Source organism: Anser brachyrhynchus, assembly GCF_964034855.1.
Source record: "Anser brachyrhynchus genome assembly, chromosome: 9".
Classification (NCBI taxonomy): domain Eukaryota; kingdom Metazoa; phylum Chordata; class Aves; order Anseriformes; family Anatidae; genus Anser; species Anser brachyrhynchus.
Window position 1 is genome coordinate 17,527,321 of NC_137703.1, and position 23,614 is coordinate 17,550,934.

At 45.0% G+C, this 23,614-nt stretch overlaps 3 protein-coding genes across 24 annotated transcripts in view; 2 read left to right on the plus strand and 1 right to left on the minus strand.

The window, feature by feature from the left end:
• NGEF (neuronal guanine nucleotide exchange factor) overlaps nucleotides 1-2,988 on the minus strand; it is a 51,151-nt gene extending 48,163 nt beyond the window's left edge. For 2 of the 3 annotated variants that reach the window (XM_080605078.1, XM_080605079.1), the window contains exon 1: nucleotides 2,701-2,988. The gene's annotated coding sequence lies outside the window, so the exon portion shown is untranslated. The remainder of the gene's footprint in view (nucleotides 1-2,700) is intronic. The other variant, XM_080605080.1, reaches the window with a different exon arrangement.
• Nucleotides 1-16,729, plus strand: part of NEU2 (neuraminidase 2) — a 38,429-nt gene extending 21,700 nt beyond the window's left edge. For 8 of the 19 annotated variants that reach the window (XM_080605102.1, XM_080605104.1, XM_080605109.1 and 5 more), the window contains 2 exons: nucleotides 13,674-13,878; nucleotides 15,615-16,729. In XM_080605102.1, coding sequence (XP_080461228.1) covers nucleotides 13,674-13,878; nucleotides 15,615-16,553 — 1,144 coding nt within the window. In that variant the 3' untranslated portion in view covers nucleotides 16,554-16,729. Of the gene's footprint in view, nucleotides 1-6,085; nucleotides 6,295-6,949; nucleotides 6,971-7,540; nucleotides 7,561-7,596; nucleotides 7,725-7,784; nucleotides 8,028-8,060; nucleotides 8,241-10,897; nucleotides 10,933-13,431; nucleotides 13,564-13,673; nucleotides 13,879-15,614 lie in introns of those variants that run through there. The other 11 variants (XM_080605096.1, XM_080605097.1, XM_080605095.1 and 8 more) reach the window with 11 other exon arrangements.
• A 4,627-nt stretch (nucleotides 16,730-21,356) lies between these two features.
• INPP5D (inositol polyphosphate-5-phosphatase D) overlaps nucleotides 21,357-23,614 on the plus strand; it is a 52,851-nt gene continuing 50,593 nt past the window's right edge. Inside the window, exon 1 of one of the 2 annotated variants that reach the window (XM_080605076.1) lies at nucleotides 21,357-21,765. In XM_080605076.1, coding sequence (XP_080461202.1) covers nucleotides 21,632-21,765 — 134 coding nt within the window. In that variant the 5' untranslated portion in view covers nucleotides 21,357-21,631. The remainder of the gene's footprint in view (nucleotides 21,766-23,614) is intronic. The other variant, XM_080605077.1, reaches the window with a different exon arrangement.

The window sequence follows — 23,614 nt, forward strand, 5'->3', positions numbered from 1 at the left end:
GAGCAAGGAAAAAAAAAGGGCTGATTTTGTTCATCAAGGAATAGTAGAGCTCTCAGTTTTTCCTCCCCCAGTGGTTATTGGGTGGAGGGCCCAAGGAGTGCCTGTTTGGTGAGTCTGCTTGCAAATTCATAGCTGCAGGGAAGCCAGAAGTCAGTAAAGACATCAGAATCTTGTTAGCCTGGTTTCTACTGGTTTGAAATGCCAGACAAGTTTGGAGTGCTGCTCTCCTAGGCTATCCTTGTCAACTGCATCAAGCTAAATTCAAACCTGATGTAAACTGGTACTATTCTTACAGCCTGCTACACTGATTCCACAAATTTTTAGCACTCAGGAAAAATATTTGATAGGCAACTCTGGAAATTGTGCAGCAAACAGCATCAGTAATGCAAACTTCTCCTCCAGAATTGTTCTTTTTAGCCTCAAAGTATAGACTGGCAGGAAAGGAGGTTTGTAGGACTGCAGCTCCCACTGCAGAGCAGTCTCTTCTGTTCCAGGACTGGGGTACCAGTTTGGGGCTTTGGCAGTCACATCCAGAAACCCCCATGCTTGCCTCCATTTTGCCTGCTACAGCACTAGACAGTATTGCACTCTAGAAAAACAGGCACCCATGCAGTGCTGTTTGGCTGCAGTAACTCTTAATTTTTTGTCAAACAAGTCTCCTCAACCATGATTATGTAGTTCAATTTAGTTAGTGGAAGTGCTGTAAAAGATCCACAAAGCTTTTCCTTTCAGACCTTTCCCACTAACATCAGTTGTTTCCTTCCTCTTTCTCCCCAGTTTTTAAGCACAGAAAGAGCAAGGCTGGGATGAGGATAGGAAGTCTCATGACTGTGGCACTGAATTGGCTCCTGTGAGAGCAGACTTCATTTCTCAGCTCTGCTGCAGTTCCCTGAGCAATCTTGAACAAGTCAGGGATTTTCCTTGGTCTTAGTTCCCCTTCTCTAGACTAGGAGTGGTATTCGATAGTATATAAGTACTCCTATATTTTTCCCATGATCTTTTTTCTTGGGAGCTACTAGAGCAGGAATTTAGTACAAGAGAATGAAATAAAGAGAGCCTTATGGATTCAAAAGAGCTCTGGACAATACTATAATAATAATAATAATAATAATAATAATAATAATAATAATAATAATAATAATAATAATAATAATAAAGGTATGACCTGTTTGGGTACTCTCTCTTTTTTGTTTTGTTTTATTAATTTGCTATTTCCTATATTTTTAACCCCAAGTGAAAAGCAGACATTTTGTCTAGATTCCTACTTCCTCAGTGTTACTGTGACTCTCCCTAAATTTTAGTTGTGCTGGCTGCAGTTTATTCTAAGAAGTGGTCATTGTTTCAGGAATTGCCCTCTTCTGGAATAGCAAAGTCCAATTTTTGCAGATTAAGCTAGACCTGTTTTTTCATAGACATCTGTTTCAAAGACAATTTTGGCTGGGAAAGAGAAGGCAGGGAGGTGCCAAGGTTTCTAGATTGTTTTAGGTTTCACTGAATCTAGTCCATTTTTCTTATTTTAGATCTAATGGGGGTGCTTCCATGGGGTGCTGCTTGGAAACAAAAAATGTTGCCTCCAGGCACTATTGTGGTAAAGATGGTGACATAATTGCCTATAGAAATCATAGGACAAGCTACTTCCAAAAGTAGAGTTTTAGTAAAAACCCCAGGCATTGGCCACAGATAATGGTAATTATATAGTTAAAGCATTTTACATTGTCTTGCAAATATCCTCTCCAAATTGCAGCAGCGTGGGACAATGTGTTCTTTGTCTCTAGGCTCTTCTTTTCTGTCAATTACCGTGTTGTTTCATGCATACTCTTATATTTACAGTTGGTCTTAAAGTGGATTGGATTTATCAGTCCATGTTGGAGTTTGGGTACAGTCAGACCTGAATAAAAGTTCTGTCCATCTCGTAAAGTGAATGTCAGCCAATTAGTCCTTTTTGCAAGTTCAGTGAAACCTTTCAAGATTTTTTTTTTCATTTGTTTTAATGCAATTTCCTACTTTCAGCTAGGTCTGAAACTGGCAGACATACTGTAACAGTTGAATCTGTCAATAGGTTAATATCTCAAGAGCTAGCTTGTTCTTATGAGATTTGAGTCCTTGTTTACTTTGTGCATTTAAAAATATACCTAAATGCTGGGATAGAGTTCACAGCTCTAGTGGATACACAGTAATTGGTCTCCTGAGAGTGAAAGGAAAGATCAGCTAAGGGAAAAGATCAGCCTGACATTAGGAGGAAAACAGGCTGTTTTTCATATTTCCTGTCTTAATTTTATTTATTTTTTTAAGCAAGATCACACATAAAGATTTGCCAGGAAAAATCACAACTTGTCCTACCCCTGGAAAAAGACACACAGTTTGGTTGATTGGTTTGGGGGATGTTTGCTGCTTAGTTTGTCACATTAATGCCTGTTTTGTGCAGCCTCAGTCTCCTCTCTGACTAGGCTTCCTCCCTGTGGTGGTTTTTATGCCTGTCAAGCTGTGCCAGTGGTGTCTCTCCTTTCCACCAGCCAGTCTTTCAACAGTGTCCTGGCTGTGCCCTGTCTGGGTTGCACAGGACCCCTTCAGGGTGACTTTGCTGGTGGAGCAAAGCTGGTTCTTTCTCAGGCACTGGATTTGTGCCTTTATTTGTGGTCTGAGGTTTCTTCCTCAGACTGTTCCTCTTCCAGCATCCCCCCAGAATAGGATTTTACTCACCTGACTGTCTGGGGCTGAACCGGTGTCTCATTTGCCATCAGGATTAGGTCCGTCCAACAAATCTGGACTAAACTCCCACAAATTGTTAGAAATTTGCAATTCAGTTCTGAATCCTGATCAGGTGTGTCCTACTGAAGATCTCTGTCCTTCAGTCCTTGTACCTTCTGTCAGTTCTGCTTGAAAGTAAAGTTTCCCTCAGACTTTGTTTGCTTAGTTTCCAGAGTCACAGCAAACACAATTTAAAGGAACAGCTTTCCCTTTATCTAGGTAAGTTAGTACAAACACGCTCTGAATGTCCTTTGCACCGCTTGCGCCAAAGGTTTAATGACAGGGCTTTGTTAAACCTCCCATATAAATCTTTAACAGCTGGGTGAAACTTTGGTCCAAATCTGCAAACTCAAATAAGTGGAAACAGTAAATGGTATTTGCTTACACTTTTCAGGCCCACTGGCTGAGCTACTGCTCTCGCTTTACATTATTTACGGGCATATGAGGTGAAAAGACCTCAATGTTTATGACTATTTTTAGGTTGCCATTTTTTATTTTCATGGATGTTCACATACCTGGGCATTGGGATGGATATAGCAGAGCCAGCCTGGTTTCATTTTAAGGCTTTTTGTATCTGTTCATCCAGAAGTGTTATAGTTTTCTCCCATGAAATACTTTGATTTTGTATTCAGGTTGTGCTTACATTCGCTGCTCTTTCAGGTGGGCTTGCTTTCTGCTGTCTGAATGTCCTTCTGCAAACAGCTTAGGGCCCGATGCTTCAAAGGAAGACAAATAAACCTGCAGACACCTATACTGATATATATATATATATATATACATATACTGCTATACTTGGGTAAAACATTTTCCTTCATCCTTGGATATCTCACCTGGTATTTCTAAGCCTGCAGATTGAATGACTGACACAAAGCACCATAGTGCCTGCTGAAGTTGATGCTAGTCTTTCCCGTGATTTTTTTCTTTTTGAAGTTCACTGAACTTGCCAACTGCCTCATCTCTAAATGTTTTAATTGGTCATAGAATTACCCTGTTCCTTTTAAAATTGGTTGTATTTTTCCCACGCCCAATCTACTCTGTAGAAATCCAAATGTGTATTCAGTAAAGCTCTGGTCCATCTGCGGTCGGTCATCGTAGCTTCATGGTCACCAGTGTCACTATGCCTTTATACCAGCTGAGGGCCTGACCTGGGCATGGAGAGCTGTCAGCAGTTAATCCTGTAATGATTAATCAAGGTCACTGTCAGACCTGTGCACTCCTGCTCTGTGAGCTAGTGGGCCATGGGCATGAGGGATGTACTGGAATTTGGGTTCTCCTACCACAAGAGTCACTTCAGGGTGAAACTTGCTAGCCTTGTGCTTTAGACTTGTTTATCTGAGCGTCCCCAGAGCTGGCAGGGTACATGAGGCAAGGGATTCCAGTTTTATTGCATTTTTCAATCATTAAATTGCTCCAGTTCTCCTGGAGCAACTCCTTATCAACTTTACTATTTTGAGGACTAAATAAATCATGTTTCTACAGCCTCCTTTCGATATGTGAATCTTAGCACCTCTCTTTTTGCTTTTCATGGATCTTCATCCATTTTATTACAAAAACAGTGCATTTATTTTTTCCATTCCAAATAGAATGGGCGGGGTGAAAAAATGGTATAATGTGTATCACAGGTAGGCTGTTCATGGGGCAGTGTCTTCCACAGGGGACAGAGGCTGCCCTGTGACAAATGCAGAACTCACCGTGGAGTGCCAGAAGGCATACAGGCCCATTTTAGAGTGATGGTGTTTCCCTTTGGGTAGAGGGAGTAAATTTTTTTTTCACCCAAGTCTCTCCATGAGGAGCGGAAATCATTTTTAAGAGCTAGGCTATTACTGGGAAAGTAAACACTGAGAGCACAATCATTTGCTTACTCTTGATAGAAATCAAAGCTAACATAACAGGAGTCGCTGGAGAGTAAAACGATACAAACCCAAGAGTACCCGCTCCTCATACCTGTTGCTCTCACAACTGATAAGGATAGCGAGGTGGTGGCTTCGAATGTGCGCAACGGCTCATTTCTGTAATGAGGTGGAATTAAAAAAAAGCACAGAACAAAACAGGCAGATGTTCCCTTGTCCAAAGAATCCTCTTTTCCAAAGATCTCTGCTATTAGCACTTTTGTGAGTTACATTCATTATTATTAATTTGTCCTTTTCTTGTTTTATTTTGATTTGTTTTTCCTGACAGCGCAGACTTTCAGTCAGCCCCCAGGTCCATAGGACTTACATTCTGCACAAATGATACCATATTCCCTAATGTCTGCAGTGCAGCCCATAGGATTTTAACTAAAAATTTGCAAAGCTGTGTAATTGCTCTCTCATATGGCCTAACTCCATATAAGACATCTTGATTTTAACTTTAGCTGACTGATGACAGCTGCTACACTCTGTAGCTTAGCCACAAATACTGAGTTACCTGTGCCAGGTTTGCTTTTCTAGTAGTTTAACAAACCAACAGATTCAGGTTTAAATATTTTGCAAGGGAAATACACACTGATAGTTTTTGAGGACTAGATGTCACTCTCATTAAATGTAGCATCTCTTGTTTTCTTACTTATTTGTTTTCGTATATGCTCAGCAGTACTAGCTGTCTTAGCCTTCATTTGCAGCTATTGCTATATCTTTCCTGCGAAGTGGCACCTGAAATTGAGCTTGGTCGTCCAAATGCAAATGCTCCATTGTTCAGTATTCTCTCATTACATTATCTTCTGCATTATTTTTATATCCTCTTATTAATGCACCCACACACCCCATTTGCATTTTTTAACCTTTTTTAAAACATTTTCATTACAACAATCAGATGTAATGGCAATGAAGTAAGTGGGGAATAATAGAAGTGACGAGTTTGATTCTCCCTAGACCTGTACTCATTTTAAACTTCATTGTGCCACTGGTTTTGATTTTCCCCAGCAGGAAGTAGGGGGATCAAACCCAGCACATCTACACGGAGAAATCCATTTTTTGTAGTCAACGAGGAATGGTTTTATAAAATAGTTACAGCACACAACATGCTGTTTGGTAAGAGCACTGCTATCAGGAAGGAAGGTGGCCTTTTTGCAGAGGACTGCAGTGTGGGCTGGTGTCTGAGAGCAGCGCTGGAGGCCTGGATGCTGTCTGGGAGCGCTTGGCGATGGCTGTGCCAGGGAAGCACCGCAGGGTGCCCACCTGGTGGCTGCGTGGTTGCCCTGCTCAGGCACTGGGGTTCACCTCACAACAGGACTAAGCCTGAATTTTTAGTCCGGGGAGTGGTTTTTAGCCTTTCCAAGCTGTTACCCTCTGAACAGGCACGTCTGCTACCTGCCCTGGGGAGAGGGCACTCCGGCTGGCTGTGGCTGCCCGGGGAGGTGGGGCTCTTGCTTTGGGAGGGAGGGTAAGGACATGTGGGGACAGGGAGCTGGGTGACAGGAGGTGGCAAGGGCACAGCCACCCTGCCATGCACGTGCTGCCAGTGTAGAGCAGGGAACCTCTGGTACCACAGTACGCACTATGAGCCGCGCTCGGGACTTCCCACCCTGAGGAGAGACGGACAGCCAGTTTCAAGCTGCGGCCAGGCAAAGTGAGTTCTGTTAAACAACCAAGCATTCATGGTCTGGCTGGCTGCAGAAGCCGTGCGTGACTCAGAACACCACCTGAGCAACACGGCTGTTAGCGAGGGAGCAGAGAAAAGGTGAAGAAATCCACAAAGCAATCATTCATGTCTCACTCTCTGGCAGGCAGTGTCTTAGCAGCCTCTTTGGTGTCTTTCTTCCTTTCTTAATTGTTTCTGCTTAGCTTGACTCTGGATTTTCTCCAGGACTCGCTGTTAGAAATTAATATCTCGTGGATATCAATGCCATTGTCTGGAAGGTTTTTTCCTTACATTGACTATTGTGTGATTCCAGATATAACAGCAAGATACAAATGCCCTCAGGCTTCTTTTGTGTGTCTCTGTTAAGGCAATACTTTACTTGCCCAGTTAAGGCAAGGTTCATAAACATGGGGTGTGGTTTTACAATACAGCTAATTTGATCTAATGGCTAGCTGCCAGAGAGGTGAATCTGTGCCTCCTGTCAACAGCTTCGTACTCCTCCTCCCTCCCCTGCTGCAGATCCTGCTGCTTGTCTGACTCCTGCTGACGTAGTCCAGGACAGTGACCCAGCAGAAAGCTGTTCACTTCTTTTTTTTTTTTCCTTTTTTTTTTTTTCCCTGGATTAGTTTTCTGTCAGACTGTCATCCTCTGATGGCTTGCCAAGGTAAGATGAGCATCAGTGCTGGCACAAGAAGGGATGCAGGGTTGCTTAAGAGAGAGGGAAGATGGTAATACAGAAGCATTTAATTAAATTGCTTGGTTGTAAATCAACACCTTAGCAACTCTCTATTTGGCTTGCACAGATCAAAACCACAACTGCTGTCAAGTGGGTAGACTTTGCTTCCTCCTTTTTCTTTACTAGCAAGATCTATTTGCAGGATTATTATTCTTATTATTTTCCCAATAATCTCAGAGCCAAGAAGTGTTAATGGCAGCAATGGAAACACAGTAGAGAAAACATAAAGGAAGAGAAACAGCCAGGAATGGGAAAGGTGAGGCAAGGCTGTCTCTGACAGCAGCAGCACCACATTACATCAGTAGCACAAGGTAGTCACGAAGTCAATTTGCTTGGCTGCTCCCAGCAGCAGCAGCTGCAGGTGCTGCCCCTAAGCTCAGCAGGCCACGCCTGGGAGAAGGGATGGTGCTGTCCTCTTCTCCCTCAGCCTCCCACCACCTGCTGGGACCCTACACTCACACTCTCCCCTCCTTTCTTCTGCTTGACTGTGCCTATTGATTCATTGACTGCAGCTGCTGGTATGAAGTTTGGGTGCTGGGAGCTGCATCTGTATGCAGCAACATGTTCCTGTACTGCTGCCTGCGTTAGCCCATGTCTTCATCCAGAAACAGCACGCTGATGGATGCCAGGGGTGGTGCCAGCAGAGGAATATGTCAGCTTGTCACAGCACCCTCGCTCACTGGTTATAACCATTTTCTGAGGTCTTGTGGCAAACTTTCATAGAGCTCCGGAGCACTCTGAGAGGAAGTGCTGGGAGTCAGCGTGCTGGGACTAGAGGAACTTTCCCCTCCTCAGCACAAGGGGACAAGAAGAGCAGGAAAGGACAGGCAGGAGTAAACTGCATAACCATTACCAACAACAGCTTTTCTGTAGTCCTGTCAACCCATGCAGATAGAAATATGTCATTTAATTACTACAGTCATTTCAAAATCTTTCCCTTGCATTTGTCCAGCTCAGATGGAACCTCCCCTTATATGCAAAACAGGTTTGCCATTTAAATATCGGCTTGTGTATATGTGTCAGCTGCTAGCTCTTCCTGGGGGATCTGAGACAGCTGACATTGCTGCCAATATAAATAATTTTGCAGGTTGGAGACTAGTTGGTAGGAGTGTGGTGAACCTTCTTTTTATTGTATCCAATAAGAGTGCTTTTTTCCTTTGCTTTTGACGTGATTTCCAGGAGGCACAGAGTGAAAGAGGTATTTTATTTTTTTTTCCCTCTCCATATTAGTGGGTATTGCTGGGAGCTAAAAAGCTAAATACAATGTTTTTTAGGTTCAGGTTGGAGTACAGTCTGTGTAGTCCTCTACCAATGATGTGCTATGAAAAAATAATGCTGTTTCATGTAATTCCTCTGTACTGCTCAGAAAACCTGTGTTTTAAAGCACAGGAGCTTCTGCCAGGCTGAACCACAACATTTTGAAAGCAGAACTGGACTGATTGTTTAGGAAAGCAATGACTGAGGAGGCTGAAAATCCCCTTGTAAGTGTGGTATGAAGTTTTTACTGCAAGAAAAACTTTGCTTCTAGTATAGTTAAAAAGTTTAATCTAGCCGGCAGCTGGATTAAAGTAATTCCAGCTTTGCGCCTTTTCAGTTTTGAATTTTGAATGTTTTAAACAGTCATGTGTTTAAAGTTTATTGCTTGACAGGTGTCACTGATAGCTCTACTTTCTGACCTTGCACTGAGGCTGATTTATTTATTGGTGCTGCCTGGCTTGTTAAGAAATCCCGTGATCTGGATTTAGTGTAGGATGTGCTCTAGGGGATTGAGAAGGCTGGAATAGCTCTCTGGTGCTGGCTTTCAGCAGAAATAGGTACAGTCATTCCGTTTAGCTAGGAGGAATGGCTTGCACGTAGAAATACACTGTGTAGCAAGCATTTTAGAAGCAAACTCGGTCTCCTATTTCTTAGCCCTATACAACTGGAACATGGCTTCTCCTGGCCCCTTTCTGTGCAGTATTCTAATGGAAGTGTCATCTTTTCTTTAAATGAAACAGTATAGATATATATTTCAGGATAGCGCTCAGCTGACTTCTATAAGCTTGGCACACGCTGTAAGTCCAGGTCTGATGTTAAGCGGAGAAGGACAGATTCTTGTGCTTGTATTGAAAAGCAGAATTTTAGTTGGCTTTTGAACTTGGCTTTCTCAGGTTCTTTTGTTTGTGTTCCTTGCCCCTCTTCCCCGAACCTCCCTGACGAGGTTTGGTTGGTTGGTTGGTTGGCATCTATCTAGATTCCTCCAAGAACAATCTGGCTCCTGCACAGATCAGCAGGGCACCCTGATGGGGATCAGGAGATAGAGTTCAGTTTATTACCTTATTTCTGCTGCTTTGTTTTTAAAGACATACTGCCTTTTCATCTTGGATCTGAACTTGTTAAGACAGTTTTTTTGTAGTAGCTGAGGTCAGTGGAAATGTTATCCTTTTTAGTCACTCTTCTTGGAGAGGGTTAAAACAAATAAGCATGGAAGGAATTATCCTCTTCTGTATTTAAAAAAAAAAAAAAAACAAACAACCAAAACAAACAAAACAACAAACCATGTAAGCTGCCTTGAAGGAGAGAAGTGGAAGGAACAAATGCCTGATCTTGGTGGCTGCCAGAACCTATCCCTTACTGCAGCTTGAGCTCCTTCCTCCAGGTCTCAGATCCATCATAAATTCATTGTATTGTCAGCTGTTATTTCTTTTGACTCTTCTGATGTGCTGTAAACAGTCTCTGCTTTGGAAATCGTTTCAGCTGTATAACTTGCAAACTCTGAGCAACGGTTTCCTCCAATTTAACTCATGACTCTTCTTATGTAATTCCACCATGCTTTTCTTTCTCCCTGTCTGCCCAGTTCTGCTTGGAAGTGGGGTACTGGATCTCAGGGCAGCAACTTCCCTGGTGCATTGGAAAGGAATTGCAAGTAAATGCCAATAATCCCTGAACAGCACACTTCTCAAGGGTAAGCCTGGGAAGTAAATTCAGAACTCCAGTAGATACCAAAACCCAGGAGGCAATACTGGTTTAATGGCTGCATGATAAATTTGCCTTCTCCCCATTAGTTTCTCTGTCATCTGCAAAAAGGTTATCAGCGACCTCTTAGGAAATAAATTACTGTGTCAACTCCACTTCTCTTTCCCTGCCCATTTACCTCACAGAAGTACAGCTAACTTTTCTCCCCAAGGTAATCAAATTGGTACAAGTCTGAGCAATTACTTGCAAATTGTGTACAGCTCTCCAATCTCCTTCTTGTGTTTCAGGCCTCTGTGTTCCTAGAAGATTGGTGTGGTTGTTTTTTTTTTTTTTTTTTTTCCTCCAGATATAGCTCTTGGTCTGTCAAAAGACACTGCTGTGGTCTACAAACTTTGTCTTGACAGTGTCCTTAGATCAATGCTGGCTGCAACGCTACCACCTTCTTCCTTGCAGGACAGCCAGTGTTATTTCAGCAGGAATAGAGTAGCATCATGGACACATGCATCCCTTGACAATCTAATCCTGGAGAGGCTGGTGTGTCAGATTTGAATTCTTGCAGTGCTGGAGTGTGAGCTCTTGATCACGCCTCATGTGGCTGTTCTGTTCATGATTTGCTGTTCTGTTGATGATTTGCTAATTTTACTTCTCTCTTATTTAGGATAATGTAGCCAGTGTTTTTACCTTTGAAAATGGGTAGAGGTCAAGAGAAAAATTAGTTTTTTTCAACTGGCTGGAGAGTATCTAAAGCAGCACTCTTTTTTTTTAATAAATATTAAGAGCTTTAAGCTATTTAAAGATTCTGCATTTTTTATTTTGTGTGAAACTGAAGCTGCTGTGAGTCAGTCGCTGCTTGAGGATCCACCACAGAAGACGATAGAAGAAGCTGAATACTGACTTTTAAGTGTTTGAAAAAGGATGGAAAAGTTTCTCTGCAGGTGGATACATGGTGTATATGCATGCAAGCATAATATGCACACTGTGTGTGGGGAGTATACACACGTGTGTGTCTATGTGTGTATACACACACACGTCCCTGTCTAGTCTCTGAACAGATGCCACTTGGTCCCAGAGTTTTCCTCGGCTGTAGTTGTGGGTGCTGTGTCCAACAGCAGCTGTTCCCAGCCCTTGAACACCCCACCTTCCCTCACTCCCCATTTAGCACTAAGAGGAACAGAAGAGCATTGTGACGCGCACGCTGAGCATCTCGCAGAGGGGCCAAGAGCATGGGGAGAGATGCCTGCAGAGGACAGGATCATACAGGAGGGACTAGGCTGCAGTGGGCTGTTCTGCTCCCACTCCCATGCTGCAGCACAGCCTCTGTGGCATTGGTCTTTCAGCTCTACATCACGGGTTCATGGAGGTGGACCAGATCTCTCTTTTGTTTTCTTTTTTCTCCCCTCCCCCCCCCCCCCGCCCTGCCCTCAAGAAGGATTTCAGTATCAGGATGGCACCATGAGCAGGAATCTTAGGGAACCTGTGCTGCACTAGACAGGCTGACTAATATCCCTTTAAATAATCTCCCTTTAAATAGTCTGGAAGTACTCTGGTGAGCTTCTGTTTCAGGAACCATGAGAACAGCCACGGCTACAGTCTGTATAAATAGCCAGATCCATGCTGCTCTGTAGTGAACAACAGTTATTTATTCTAGGACAGTCTTCCTATTTTCTTCATGGCGTTGCATGGAGAGCTGAGATCAAATCTGTGGTAACATTTCTGTACAGTAGCTGTGCTGCTGGCTTTTCATAGGCTGCTGTACTGGAAGTGGTGGTGAGGAGGGAGCAGCTACCCTTTGGAGATGGACTTCTCTCCCCTGTGGCTTTGCATCTGAGCAGCGACGGTGCTGGGGCTGGCTAGGGTCTGTACAGCTGGCTTTAGCTAAAATGGTGCAGTTAGGACCCTCTGATCAGTGCTGTGAGTTTAAAAATTTCATGGGTATTCATAGCATCTGGAAGGTGAAAGCAAGGGATACTTGAATGCTTGCTGCCTACCTGTGGATCTGGATAGAGCATAATGTGATGGTCCTGTCCGAGGAGGACAAACTGCTTATCTGCATTGTTCTAACTCAGTAATCAGCACTGTAAAAGAAATTTGTTAATCAAGTCTATGTTAGGCTGGATAATTCTTAGAAGAAAAAAGATGGAAGAGTGAAAATTGATCTCCAGGTAGATATGTGCTTTCTGCAGCTGCATAAGCAACCTTCAGTTTGTCTCCATCTGGTCCTGAATTATCAAGACAGCCTTCAAAACATGAGGATCTCATACACAGCCAATAGCCACTATAGCACTTTCCTATTTATCTAAATCGTGGAGAATCCTCAACTCTTAAGACAGCATTGCAAGTCTTGCCTCAGCTGAGGTAGGAGGCATTTGAATTTCTTACTCATAGTGTATTGTCATCTTATCCTTGCCATCCTACCCACTCAATGCGTCAGAGATCTAAGGCCTGATTTTTTTTTGAATGTTGTTTTTATTTTATTCCCCATCCCCCCAACATCTTTGCTGAGCTGAGGATATTCAGGCCCTCAGTTTCAGTTTCTGGTGCATCGTGTCAGAGGTCCTTTTTTTTTTTTTTTTTTCCCCTCCCTCTTTCCCCTCCACTCTGCTCAGATGTAATTCCCCTGAGCCAGTGGGTTTTTGCCAGGGCAAATCAGTTATCAGGAGAGGCTTGGTGCAACAGGACAGACAGATAAGTGGATCCAAGGGGAGGAAGAGAGACAATATGCAGACATAGCACAGACCAGGTCCATAGAGGCAGCTTCCCTAGTGTCCCCTCATGATTGCCTTCTTCCCTGATGTTGTTTTTAAGTCACTGTACAGATGACAAGTGTCCTACCTGATGTGTTACTAGCTCCATATTGCTGATTACTTTATTTTCAAGTTCTGTGAGGCCCTTAGGAACATGTTGATGGCCCTGTAAGACCTCATGTCTGCTCCAGGCAAGCAGTGGCCTTTCCAAATGAGAAACCTGCAGGACCCAGTACGTAAGTCTAATTCTCCTGCCTTGGGCCTCTCCTGGCACACTCAGATGTCTTACATCCAGTTGGTTGACACCTTCTAGTTTCACCATTTAGACACCTTTTGAATTGTTCTTTCATCTTGTGAGGGAGGATGTTCTCTTTTTCTTTTCTTCATACTCAGTGCTTACCATCCTCAAATAGGGGCATGGCTGTGGCCATGGATTGCCTCACTGTGTTGTCATTATGGGGTTCAAAGTTCATATTTGGCAAAGCAAAAGTTTTGTGTTGGGTTTTGGAAACACCATCAACAAAGATAGTAATGCTCTTCTGAGGCAAAATACTGAAATGTTTGATTATCAACAGTCTTCTGAATTACAAAGCAACCCCCAAAAAATCCCAGCTTCTGAATTTTATTAAGAAGAAAAAACAAACTACAGACAGCTTTTTAATTAACTGTATTTAGTGTACTTAACTCCAGGAAGATTAACCAGGCTGTTTCTGGGGTAGGTCTGGTCTGCGTGGCCAGCTACTATGCAACATGTGGATTCTCTTTAGAAGAGCATGAGAAAAAGACGAAAGTGAAAGCAGCAGAAGTTGCATTTCAGTGCAGGTCAGGTCCCACTGAGCAGGGAGGGCAGAAAGCAGTGGAATCTGCCCATGTCAAGCTTTGTTGGGCTAAGTGTGGGTTAAAATGCAGTGTATTTTGTCTTCTTTCCTTAGCATGATGGCTTCGTTTCCTGTCCTGAAGCAAGAGACGTTGTTCCGGAACGGTACGTGGAGCTACCGAATTCCAGCCCTGCTCTACCTGCCGCGTTTCAGCATCATCCTGGCATTTGCTGAGGAACGAGAGGATGTGGTGGACGAACATGCCAAGCTGATAGCGATGCGCAGAGGCATGTATGACCCAACTACGCACCATGTTCAGGTACCAGAGTGGGGAGGAAATAGGGAGACTGCCCAGCCATACTGCTACCCTGTCCCAAATGAGTTGAATGGGTCTGCCTTCTCCGCTGTAGCTAAACCGCTTTTACTTCTCCCAGCTGTAGGAAACAAGCCCACCTTTCAGTAATGCACGTGTCTTTATAACTGCTGGGATTCAACCCCATGACTGGGCAGTTGTTGAGGGACTAAAGTGGAGCAGGTACAGTACATTTTCTGGGGATGGCTCTGACCCATCTCTGCAGAAGCAGAGAGAGGGGCGTGGGCAAAAGTCCTGTTGCAATAGTAAAGATGTGGAAAAGTGGCAGAAATGAGCAGTATCACAGGGATGGGGAGGAGTGAATTAGCAATCAGTGACTATTTTTTTTAATTCATCTTTTTAGAACTAATTCCTGGTTTAAAAAACAATTGGGAACAGCTAGTCTCCCCACGCAAAAGAGTGTCGTCTGGTTTGTCTGTGCCAGTGAATTGGCTACCTTATTAATCTACCAGTTATTATTAACAGTTATCTTGCTGGGTGGCTGGGGGTGGTGGATACTCTATTTATAATCATTTCTTGCATTTGCAAATGCATTAATGTCTTTTTTTTTGGGGGGGGGAAAGTCATTTTTCTATTCCAATCCTTCACTGGTGACTGGTTGTCTCAGATTATAGACTCTTAAGAGCTGGAGTCTGCCTAGCAGAAGCAGCCTCTGAATGCATCTCCATTGTCGTACCATTCAGGTAACACCTTGTGTAACCCCTGTAATTCAGTTAAGTAGGGCTCAGTTGGTCATAAGCTCAGTAATTTGTGTTCACATGCTAGGGTTTCTTAAAATTGAAATACTAAATATTCCCAAAAAAAGTTAATACTGGTTGAATAGACAAAGGTAAGACATAACCAAAAAGGGTAATCAGCTAGTCAGGGTAGAAAAGCTAATTAGTATAATCTTATTGGAAAACACTGCTTCTTTTACCAAACCAATAACTCTATGTAGGAATAATTTTCTAATTGCAATGTTGGTGTTTGAAATGTGGCTGTATTATATGCTATTCATGTGAAGAAAGGCGGGGCTTGGATGGTTGGCATGCTTGTTCTGCAACTTATTTTCTGTGTGATGTTGGACAACTCGGTCCAAATTTCTGCACCAGGGTGTGTAATGCCACGTGATCAGCTCCAGCAAGGTGTCTCACTGCAGGCTGACATGGATCAAAATGGAGGAGCAGAAGTCTTAATGCAAATGGATTTGTCAGCATCCAGTATACTTCGAAAGGGTTCAGTTATCTACCTCACTTCCTAGGAAGCACTGACGGAGCGAAGGGTCTACAAGCACATTTTAACCACATTTTATATGTCTGTGTCATATGTGTATATATAAATGTTTGTGAGAATTCCTTAAAATTCAGTTACTGTAGTTTTTTTAACAGCGTAGTCAGACACCAGCTGCACGGAGATGCGGAGTTATCAGCTCCTCAGTGAGCTCTAATTTAAAAAGGACATAACCCACCTGTTCAATGAAGCACATGAGCACTGCATTGTCCAAATAAACTTAATTTATTTTAATTTACATTTGATGGTGCTGGTATGTTGTCTGCCTTTTTCTTGCTCTATCTGCAAACTTGCTTCTCCTGTGGTGTTCTCAAACTCTTCTGTAACTTTTATCTGGGCATCCTTGCACTGCAACCTGGATTTACTTGTAACAGTGTGTTTCATTCTTGTCTCCCTTCACACGGCCCTGGCAGTGGAATAGCATGGAGACCATTGTCAGTGCGCAGCTGAAAGATCACCGGTCTATGAATCCCTGTCCTGTTTATGATGAGGTCTCAGGGAAACTGATCCTGTTCTTCATAGCCGTCCCAGGAAAGATCTCTGAGCAGCACCAGCTCAGGACAAAGATCAACCTGGTGCGTCTCTGCTACATCACTAGCATGGACCAAGGACGCACCTGGAGCGCTGTCCAGGATATCACTGAGGGTGCCATTAGCTCCGAGTACAAGAACTGGGCCACTTTTGCAGTGGGGCCAGGCCACGGATTACAGCTGCTCAATGAGGCCCGGAGCCTTGTGATTCCTGCTTATGCCTATCGTATCCTCGACCCTAAGCAACACCCCACCCCTCATGCCTTCTGCTTCATCAGCTCTGACCACGGGGCGACATGGGAGATGGGGAACTTTGTGGGGAAGGAGAGCGCGGTGGAGTGCCAGGTAGCCGAGGTACACACCTGTGGCAGGAGGGTGCTCTACTGCAACGCAAGGAGCAGCAGGGGAGCAAGAATCCAGGCCGTCAGCTACAACCACGGGGTGGACTTTGAGGGAGGCCAACGGGTTGAAATGCTTGTAGAGCCTCCCTCTGGATGTCATGGAAGTGTTACTGCCTTCCCACCTCCCCCTGATGCCAGGTGCCAAGATAGTTGGTTGCTCTATGCTCATCCTACAGACCCAAATGGTCGAAGAGATTTGGGAATTTACCTCAACAAAAGCCCTTTAAACCCAGCACACTGGACAAAGCCAAGCATCCTCTTCAAGGGCTTGTGTGCTTATTCAGATCTGCAGTACATGGGGGTCGGGCCAGATGGCTCACCCTTGTTCTCCTGCCTTTTCGAATATGGGACCCGTCAACAATGTGAAGAGATAATATTTGTAATATTCACTTTGAAGCAAGCCTTCCCATCTGAGTGCTGAGTCTTGAGCCTTTTCATCGGGATCCATCTGAAAACCACGGTTGCTGGTGCTTCTTTTCACTGTCACTTCTCATCTTTCAGCAAAAGGGTTTTTGTATTCTTTGTGCACCATCAGTTTGCCATTGGCTTGTACCATCTGTAGATTACAAAATCTATTAAACATACTAAAACTAAACATATTTTGGTTTTGTTTTCCCTTGCCTGTTCTCCTGCCTCACCTTTTGCTTTGGCTGCTACCTTAAACATCACATGCTCAAAGCAAGTATGACTTTTGCATGGGGTCTCTCGCCTTAAGGCCTCCAACAGTCTTGCGTAGGGATGTGCATGCTGATGGCTCAGGGACTGCCTGAGATTAGAGGGCAGCAGTGTTATGTTGAGCTGTATTTAGTAAATTGTGGGGGAAGTACTGGAAAGGACACTGCCTTACTGCCTGTATCTGCTGTTATTTTCAGAAAGCTGTTTTGGCCCTGATTAGGTGTACTTCTTGTAGTCAGTGTAGTACTTGCTAGCAACTCTACCTTTCAGGGCTAGCTGTCTTATGATTTCAGAAAGGCCATGGGATACTATCGTCTTGAAATATTCCCAGCCCACTTCTGTTCTGGATTTGGGGTTGCTGTGTTGAGTTCTCAGGCTACTCAGAGACTTCTGTCTAAGTTCACCTTCTCCTTACTTCCCATGTTCTTGCTTTATTTGCCCTTTTGCTGATACTGCACTAAGTAGCTGCAGTTTCTCATGTGTAAGAAAACCACAGCCTCGTGTGCTCCCGTTGTTCCTTTTCCATGGGCAGGGAGAGCGGGACCCGTGCAGGACCCCCCAGCCCCATGTTTGGGGACAGGGCAAGTGGCAGAAATTGCATTTTGCGTGTACTACAACTGCAGGATCAGGACATGTCTGCAGGGGGAGCTCCAATTTATAGTCAGGCGGGGAAATACTTGCTGGTCTGTCTAACGCAGGTGCTTAGCTCTGATCCAACTGCTCTTATCTCTGACAACCCAATGCCTTGCAAGCATGGCTGTTATTATTACAGAGTATTACTGGCATATAGGGCAGTGTGTCAAACAAATAACATTGCCTCACTTCCAGAAAATTGCAAAGGCATAAATGCTGGAGGAGAAGGACCTGACCAAGCCCAGAGCAGCATGAGAGTGCTCAAGCTGGAAGTCTTTTCAGAGTAAACATTTTTCAGCAGGTTTTGGAAAGAAACAGCCCCCAGTTTTGGTGAGAGATGGGCTCTTCTGAGGCTATTGTGTGAAGTTTATACTGTGAGTAGACAAGAGGACTGACCAGGAATGAGCAGGCACCAAGGACAACACATAAGGGCACAAGGAGTCAGAAAAGCCTTACCCGTGCCTCTGGAAAAATTCTTTACAAACGAGTCTGTGCTTGTTTTCTGCATGCTGTATTCTCTGTGTGTGCACGTGTGGAACGGCTCCAAGGAAAGTATGTTTGTTTGCTCTATAGTTGAAGAAAAATACCTGCTTTCAGAGTGTTCTCAGCATGCACCCCCCTTTTGGGGAGCTCTAGAACGTCATGTAGGATCCTTTGCACTGTCACTGCTCAGGTCTTTGAGTCTCTGCTTACTCAGTGTTTGCCTCCCTACCCCCTACACACACCCTTGCTCTTTATTGCTTATAGCTTTTAGGGAAAGTGTGAGAAGGGCTTCTGATTTTTCTCATTCATCTAGGTTTGTTTCAGGGTACCTGGAGGCTGCAAGCTTCAAGGGAGCGAAGAGATCTCATGGCCTTCACAAATACACCTGTAATTCGCTGAGTCTTCCTCAAGCAGCAGGTCAGTAATGTGGTGGGTCACAGCCTCAAAGGGCACAGCGGCTGAGCAAACCAGTACTTTGTGGGTATTGCTCATGTGGCCTTTAGATGTAGGCCAGAGTCTAAATGTACTTCTGTGGCCAAATAGCTTGTTTTGGGTGCCCACCATGCAACTTGAATGATGCCACGAGCAGTATTTACCCACTGGCTGTGGACAGGCTGGTGAGTTTGCAGCCAGCTGATCCAATACTAACTGGACATCAGTAGCAAACCCAGTTCAGGTAAAGCACTTATTGCACTGTTATTCCAGAGCTTGGAATAACACCCTAACATGGGAAAAATAATGTTTGCTTTGTCCGTAGACTATAATTTCTGATTATCCAACATCAAAATGTGTCCAAGTTCTTTGTCTGTGGCCTCACTCTCTCAAGTAAGTTTAAGTGAGATGCTGCTGCTGTGGTTATCTAATAGCTACTATTGGGTCTGGGTTGCATTTGTCTGACTGATACCCATTGTTCTTTTGTTTTACAAGGGGAGATCTTCCATGATACTTTGTCCCAATTTGGGATGACAGTATAGACTATCTGAAGCACATCCTATTTCTTGTGGAAACCTAGTGCTGTACTGGCTACTCCTGTAGTATCACTACGTGCCCTGTATCTCCATGCAGTCTGATCCTGGCAGTCCCCCTCTCTGGCAAACGCTTTAGCTCCTCTCCTCTTCTCTAATCTCTTCCTTCTCAGATCTGCTCACAGGCCTTCTCCAACACAGGCATGCATGGAAAGAAAATGAATGGTATAAATATCTGCTGCAGAACAGCCTCTTGAGTCTGTGGGGGACAAGAAGTTACCACTGTCCTTTGGGAGTCAGGCTGCAGGTAGCTCAGAATATGCACACACGTGCACTGACCACACAAGGATCAGTCTTTCTCCAGCGCTGCAGAGATCAGATGTAAGTGCCGTGAGAAGTACATCAGACGCCATTTCCTCTTCAGGCAGTGCTGCAGATGAGCCTTTAGGGAACATAGAGAGGCTTATGCTAGGGGTTTAGGATTCACCTTTTGAGCAGCTGGAGCTGTACTGTGCTTTTCTTTAGGACCAAGAAATACATGCAGAAACCAACCTGCACTTTTTATGGCCACAGTCATCGCATGCATTTGGATCCCATCCCCTTATTCACGTCTACAAATTGAGAAGTTGTGTGTGGCTGGACAGGAGTGCACACATTTGAAGGAAGCAGCAGCAGCTCCCTAACAGCTGAAGTCATTGGAAGGATGGATAGAAATGAGGTGTTAACTGTGCAGCTAATCAGTCTTTCAGCTGTCTGACCAGGGCTTGTACTTCTTTGCTAACTTGCAGTAGATCAGAACCTCTGCAAATGCAGTTTCATTCCAGGAATACTCATCCAGTGCAGCACCTCTGTCCACTATGTGTCATCATACAGGTCCATTGCATGGAGAGCATGGTGAGGCCAAGCAGTGGTTTGACATTCAGAGCCATTCTACTTCCTGCTGCAGCCATGCTCCAGAGAAGCTGCTGTCTCAGACATCCCAAAGAGCTGGTATGGGTGAGGCCAGCAGCACACTAGTGGCGAGGCAGGACTGTCAAAGGCGGTACATAGTCCCCTTGCAATATGCAGACACTATTCTCAGTAGGGAGAAGAGGGTTTGCAGCCACTCTGTAGCTTACAGGAGCCCACAGCTATTGTCCATGCTTCATGCTATTCAGCATCTGACTCTGTTTACGTACCTGAATCCATGGTAGACTGGCTCCTAAAGCTCCAACTGGGTCTGGGTGAAGATGAAGGGCAGATCCAGCTAAGCTAATTTTGGTCTGTAGACAGTGCTTGCTCAGCGTGGACAGGAAGCCCTGCACGTTGCAGTTCTGCCCATTTAGCAGGGTTGCACAGTTCTGAATTGCTGTTGCCCACAGTTTAATCCCAACAGCTGAGATTAAGCTGGACACTGTGGAGTAAATGTGTGGATAGCTGACAGCGCCAGGAAGGCAGATAGGGGTGGATGCTGGCCTGTACTGACTCAGTCTCCCTTCCCATACCCACCAGTTCTGGTCTCTCCCAGTTTGGTGTAGGCTGCTGTCTCCTGCCTTGCCATCCATGCTGTGGAAGGGAACAGCACTCCAGTACATGCTGTGTGATCCGTAGCCACAGTACTCCTGGCTCTGGGAGTCGAGGGTCGCATAGGGTTAGCAGTGCCTGTGCCTTGCCTGGGGGCTCCCTCTCCACGCGGAGTCCCAGCAGAGTCCCAGCTTGGCTGCTGCTTCTGATTACAGTTCAGATGTGAATGTGCAGAAGTACTGACTTCAAAGGTAGAGTAGCTGGAGGTACAGGAGAGGCAACCAAAGTTGCTGTGCAAGCACTGCTCCTGCAGCAATGTCCGTACTTGCTGCAAGTGTGCCCTTGTCGCTCTGCCTTGGAGATGCAGTGCTGAGCATGCCACACAGAGCCCAGACAAGGGGCAGATGTACAGCCAAAGAAAAGGGAAGTGAAAGCCCCAGTTCCCCCTGTCTGACGCGGGTTGCCAAAAATTACTTTGCTCCATCCCATCTTTGGGGATTTAGAGTAGGAAAGACCTTTGAATCCATCTCACAGTAGCTGACAGGGAGCTTTGGTCACTAATTCCCAGAAGAAATCAGCCTTTAAGCCTGCTTCTGTGCATGGAAACATACAGGGATAATTATTTTAAAAAATATTTTTATATATATATATATATATATATATATATATATAGTGGTTATTTCAAGTCCCCTCCTGACACCTACCTAGATGTGAGGACCAGACAATGCGGGAATGGGGCAGTCAGTGTGAAGGGATCCGAATGCACAGTTTGTTTTCAGTCAGTCTAGGATTTATTTGTTCCCCATGGAGACCTGTAGTGGGTAGGACTGACAGACAGGAAAAAGATGGAAACCCAGAGGATCTGGCAAGAGATCAGAAACGGGAAGGCAGGCCACCAAAGCCTGCAGGACTGAGTCAGCGGGAGGGCAGAAGGGATCCCCAGCTGGGACTTTTTGATACAGAATATTAGGACGTGAAGGGGAAGGGAAAGTCAGGGAATGTGGGCTTGCTCGTCACTTCAGTTGCAGCATGAGGAGAGAGCAGGGGCTGCAGGAACATGTCACGCTCACTCTCTGAGCTGTTTGAGTTGAGGAAGTTGTCCGCGGCTGAGTTTCCTTTCCCTCTCTGTACTATTGAAACAGGAAGCTGGTGAGCTGAAGCTGCCTGATCGTTACGCACAGACACAGAGGCAGCTCTGGCAGCTCCTGTATTGGCATTCAGGTTTCCTTCAGCTGCAGCAATGGATCAGTGCTGGTACCACGGCAATATCACTCGCTCCAGAGCTGAAGACCTGCTCTCCAAAGTAGGCAAGGATGGCAGCTTCCTTGTGCGGGCCAGTGAGTCAATTGCTTCGGCGTATGCACTCTGCGTGCTGTAAGTACGGCTTTCGACCTCGCGCTTCACGCGGACACTTTTGTCCCTGCTCGTGCAGGGTGTTATCCCCTTCGTCCTCTCTGGTAGAGGCAAACAGCCTCTGTACCAACTAGGAAGGTGCAGCCCACATCAGAGCATGGCTGGTTTCCCTGTTCTGGGCCATAGGATAGGATCGGATGGATAGGGAGCAAGACCAGGCTGAACAAACCCATGTTCTTTTACTGTTGTACTGGTCATGCCACTCTTCCCCCCGATTTGACAGGGGAGAATAATCAAAGATACAATTGCTGCGCTCTGAGTTGCTGCACTCTGTGCTCTTGACCTCTTAGAGCCCCTTAGCAGCTTGGGTCAGGTTTTTATATACTTGTAACAACTTGAATACCAAGCTTGGTACCCTCCGAGGCACGTTCTTGCTCTGGTGTGTTTGACTCACCAACCTGTACGGTGCTGTGTCCAATTCAGCAAAAGGCTTGAAATAGTTCCTGGAACTGTTCGTGATACCCCCAGCACAGTGGTGAGTCCACCTGCCCCACTAACGTGGCTCATGGGGTAAATATTATCATGTGGAAAATAAGGGAGAGGAGGGAAATGCTGGCAGCCCTGACCCCTGCATTCTGGGTCGGGGCTCTGGACCGGAGAGCAGGGTCTCCTGTGAGGGCAAGGGTTATTCCTAGAGGCAGGAGTGCAGGGGCAAGAGGAGACCGGAGTCAGCAGGTCAGGTCTGAGGCACTTAGCTTTGCATTACATAGAGATAAGACTGTCTCTCTCTGCTTAGGAGAGACCAAGAAAGCCTCTGTGGGACCCTGTTCTGCCTGTCAGATCATTGTTGCTGCCATCATGCAACAGATTAATAAAAAATAATTTCTCCCCTACTCCCCATGAAATTACAAGCCGGCTTCTCAGTGTAGTTTCTTTCTGAAAGTATGTTTCTTGCAGTTGTGAAGCTGGTGCTGCTTTTTATAACTCTGGTCTAACTGCTTGTCTCTGAGGTCAGGCTTCTGGTGACAGCACAGGCTGCTGCGGAAGATTCATCTCCTGCAGAGAAGCATGGGGCTGGGCAGCTGCCCCACAGCGTAGGTGTTGGATTGTGAGAGATCAGTGGCTGGGAAATGGGGGTGTTCGCAGAGTGCAGAGAGCCTCTGTGCCTGTTTGTTAAGGTGTTTGTAACGACGTGGGGAAGAGAAGAGTTTGTTCTTTCTGGAGGGAGTGAAGAAAGAAGGGTGGCTGCAGATAAACAGGGAAAGCGGTGGGACGGAGGGGCAATGCTAGTATGGGAGGACCCAAGGTGCCACTCAGGGGCCATTTTACTGGAATAGACTGCTGCTTCCATTGAGTCTCTTTAGCACAACTGCTTTGATTAGTAACCGGTATGTACAAACACACACAAAGATTATTTTACAGAGTGGTGATGGGGATTGTAGAAAGGGACGGTGCTGTAAAAAAATGTCAACTAACATGCATTTGCATAAGTTTTTCCATTGTAAATGTTTATGCAGCCAACTTTGAAAGCCTTTTGTGCCTTGAGAGACATGGGATCAGGAAATAGAAACAATATAATGACCAGGATTTTCTGAACCGGGAGCCAAAGGTTATGTTCTTAAATCCATTCTGAGGTGGCCGACATGAATGGTTTCGTTAAAGAAATGGGGAGCACCCAGCTTTGTCAGCCAAGAGCAGACAGATCCGTGGTGCAACAGCCTGGTGTTAGAGTCTGAGAAACGTCCCAAAAACTTCTGTCAAAGTATGCAACGTGCTTTCAGCTTATGCTGGTTTCCAAATAGTTTGTGAAGAAAAAAGGTTAGAGGTGGTGAATAAGCCTTTCGCTCTGAATGTTGTCTTGACAAAATGC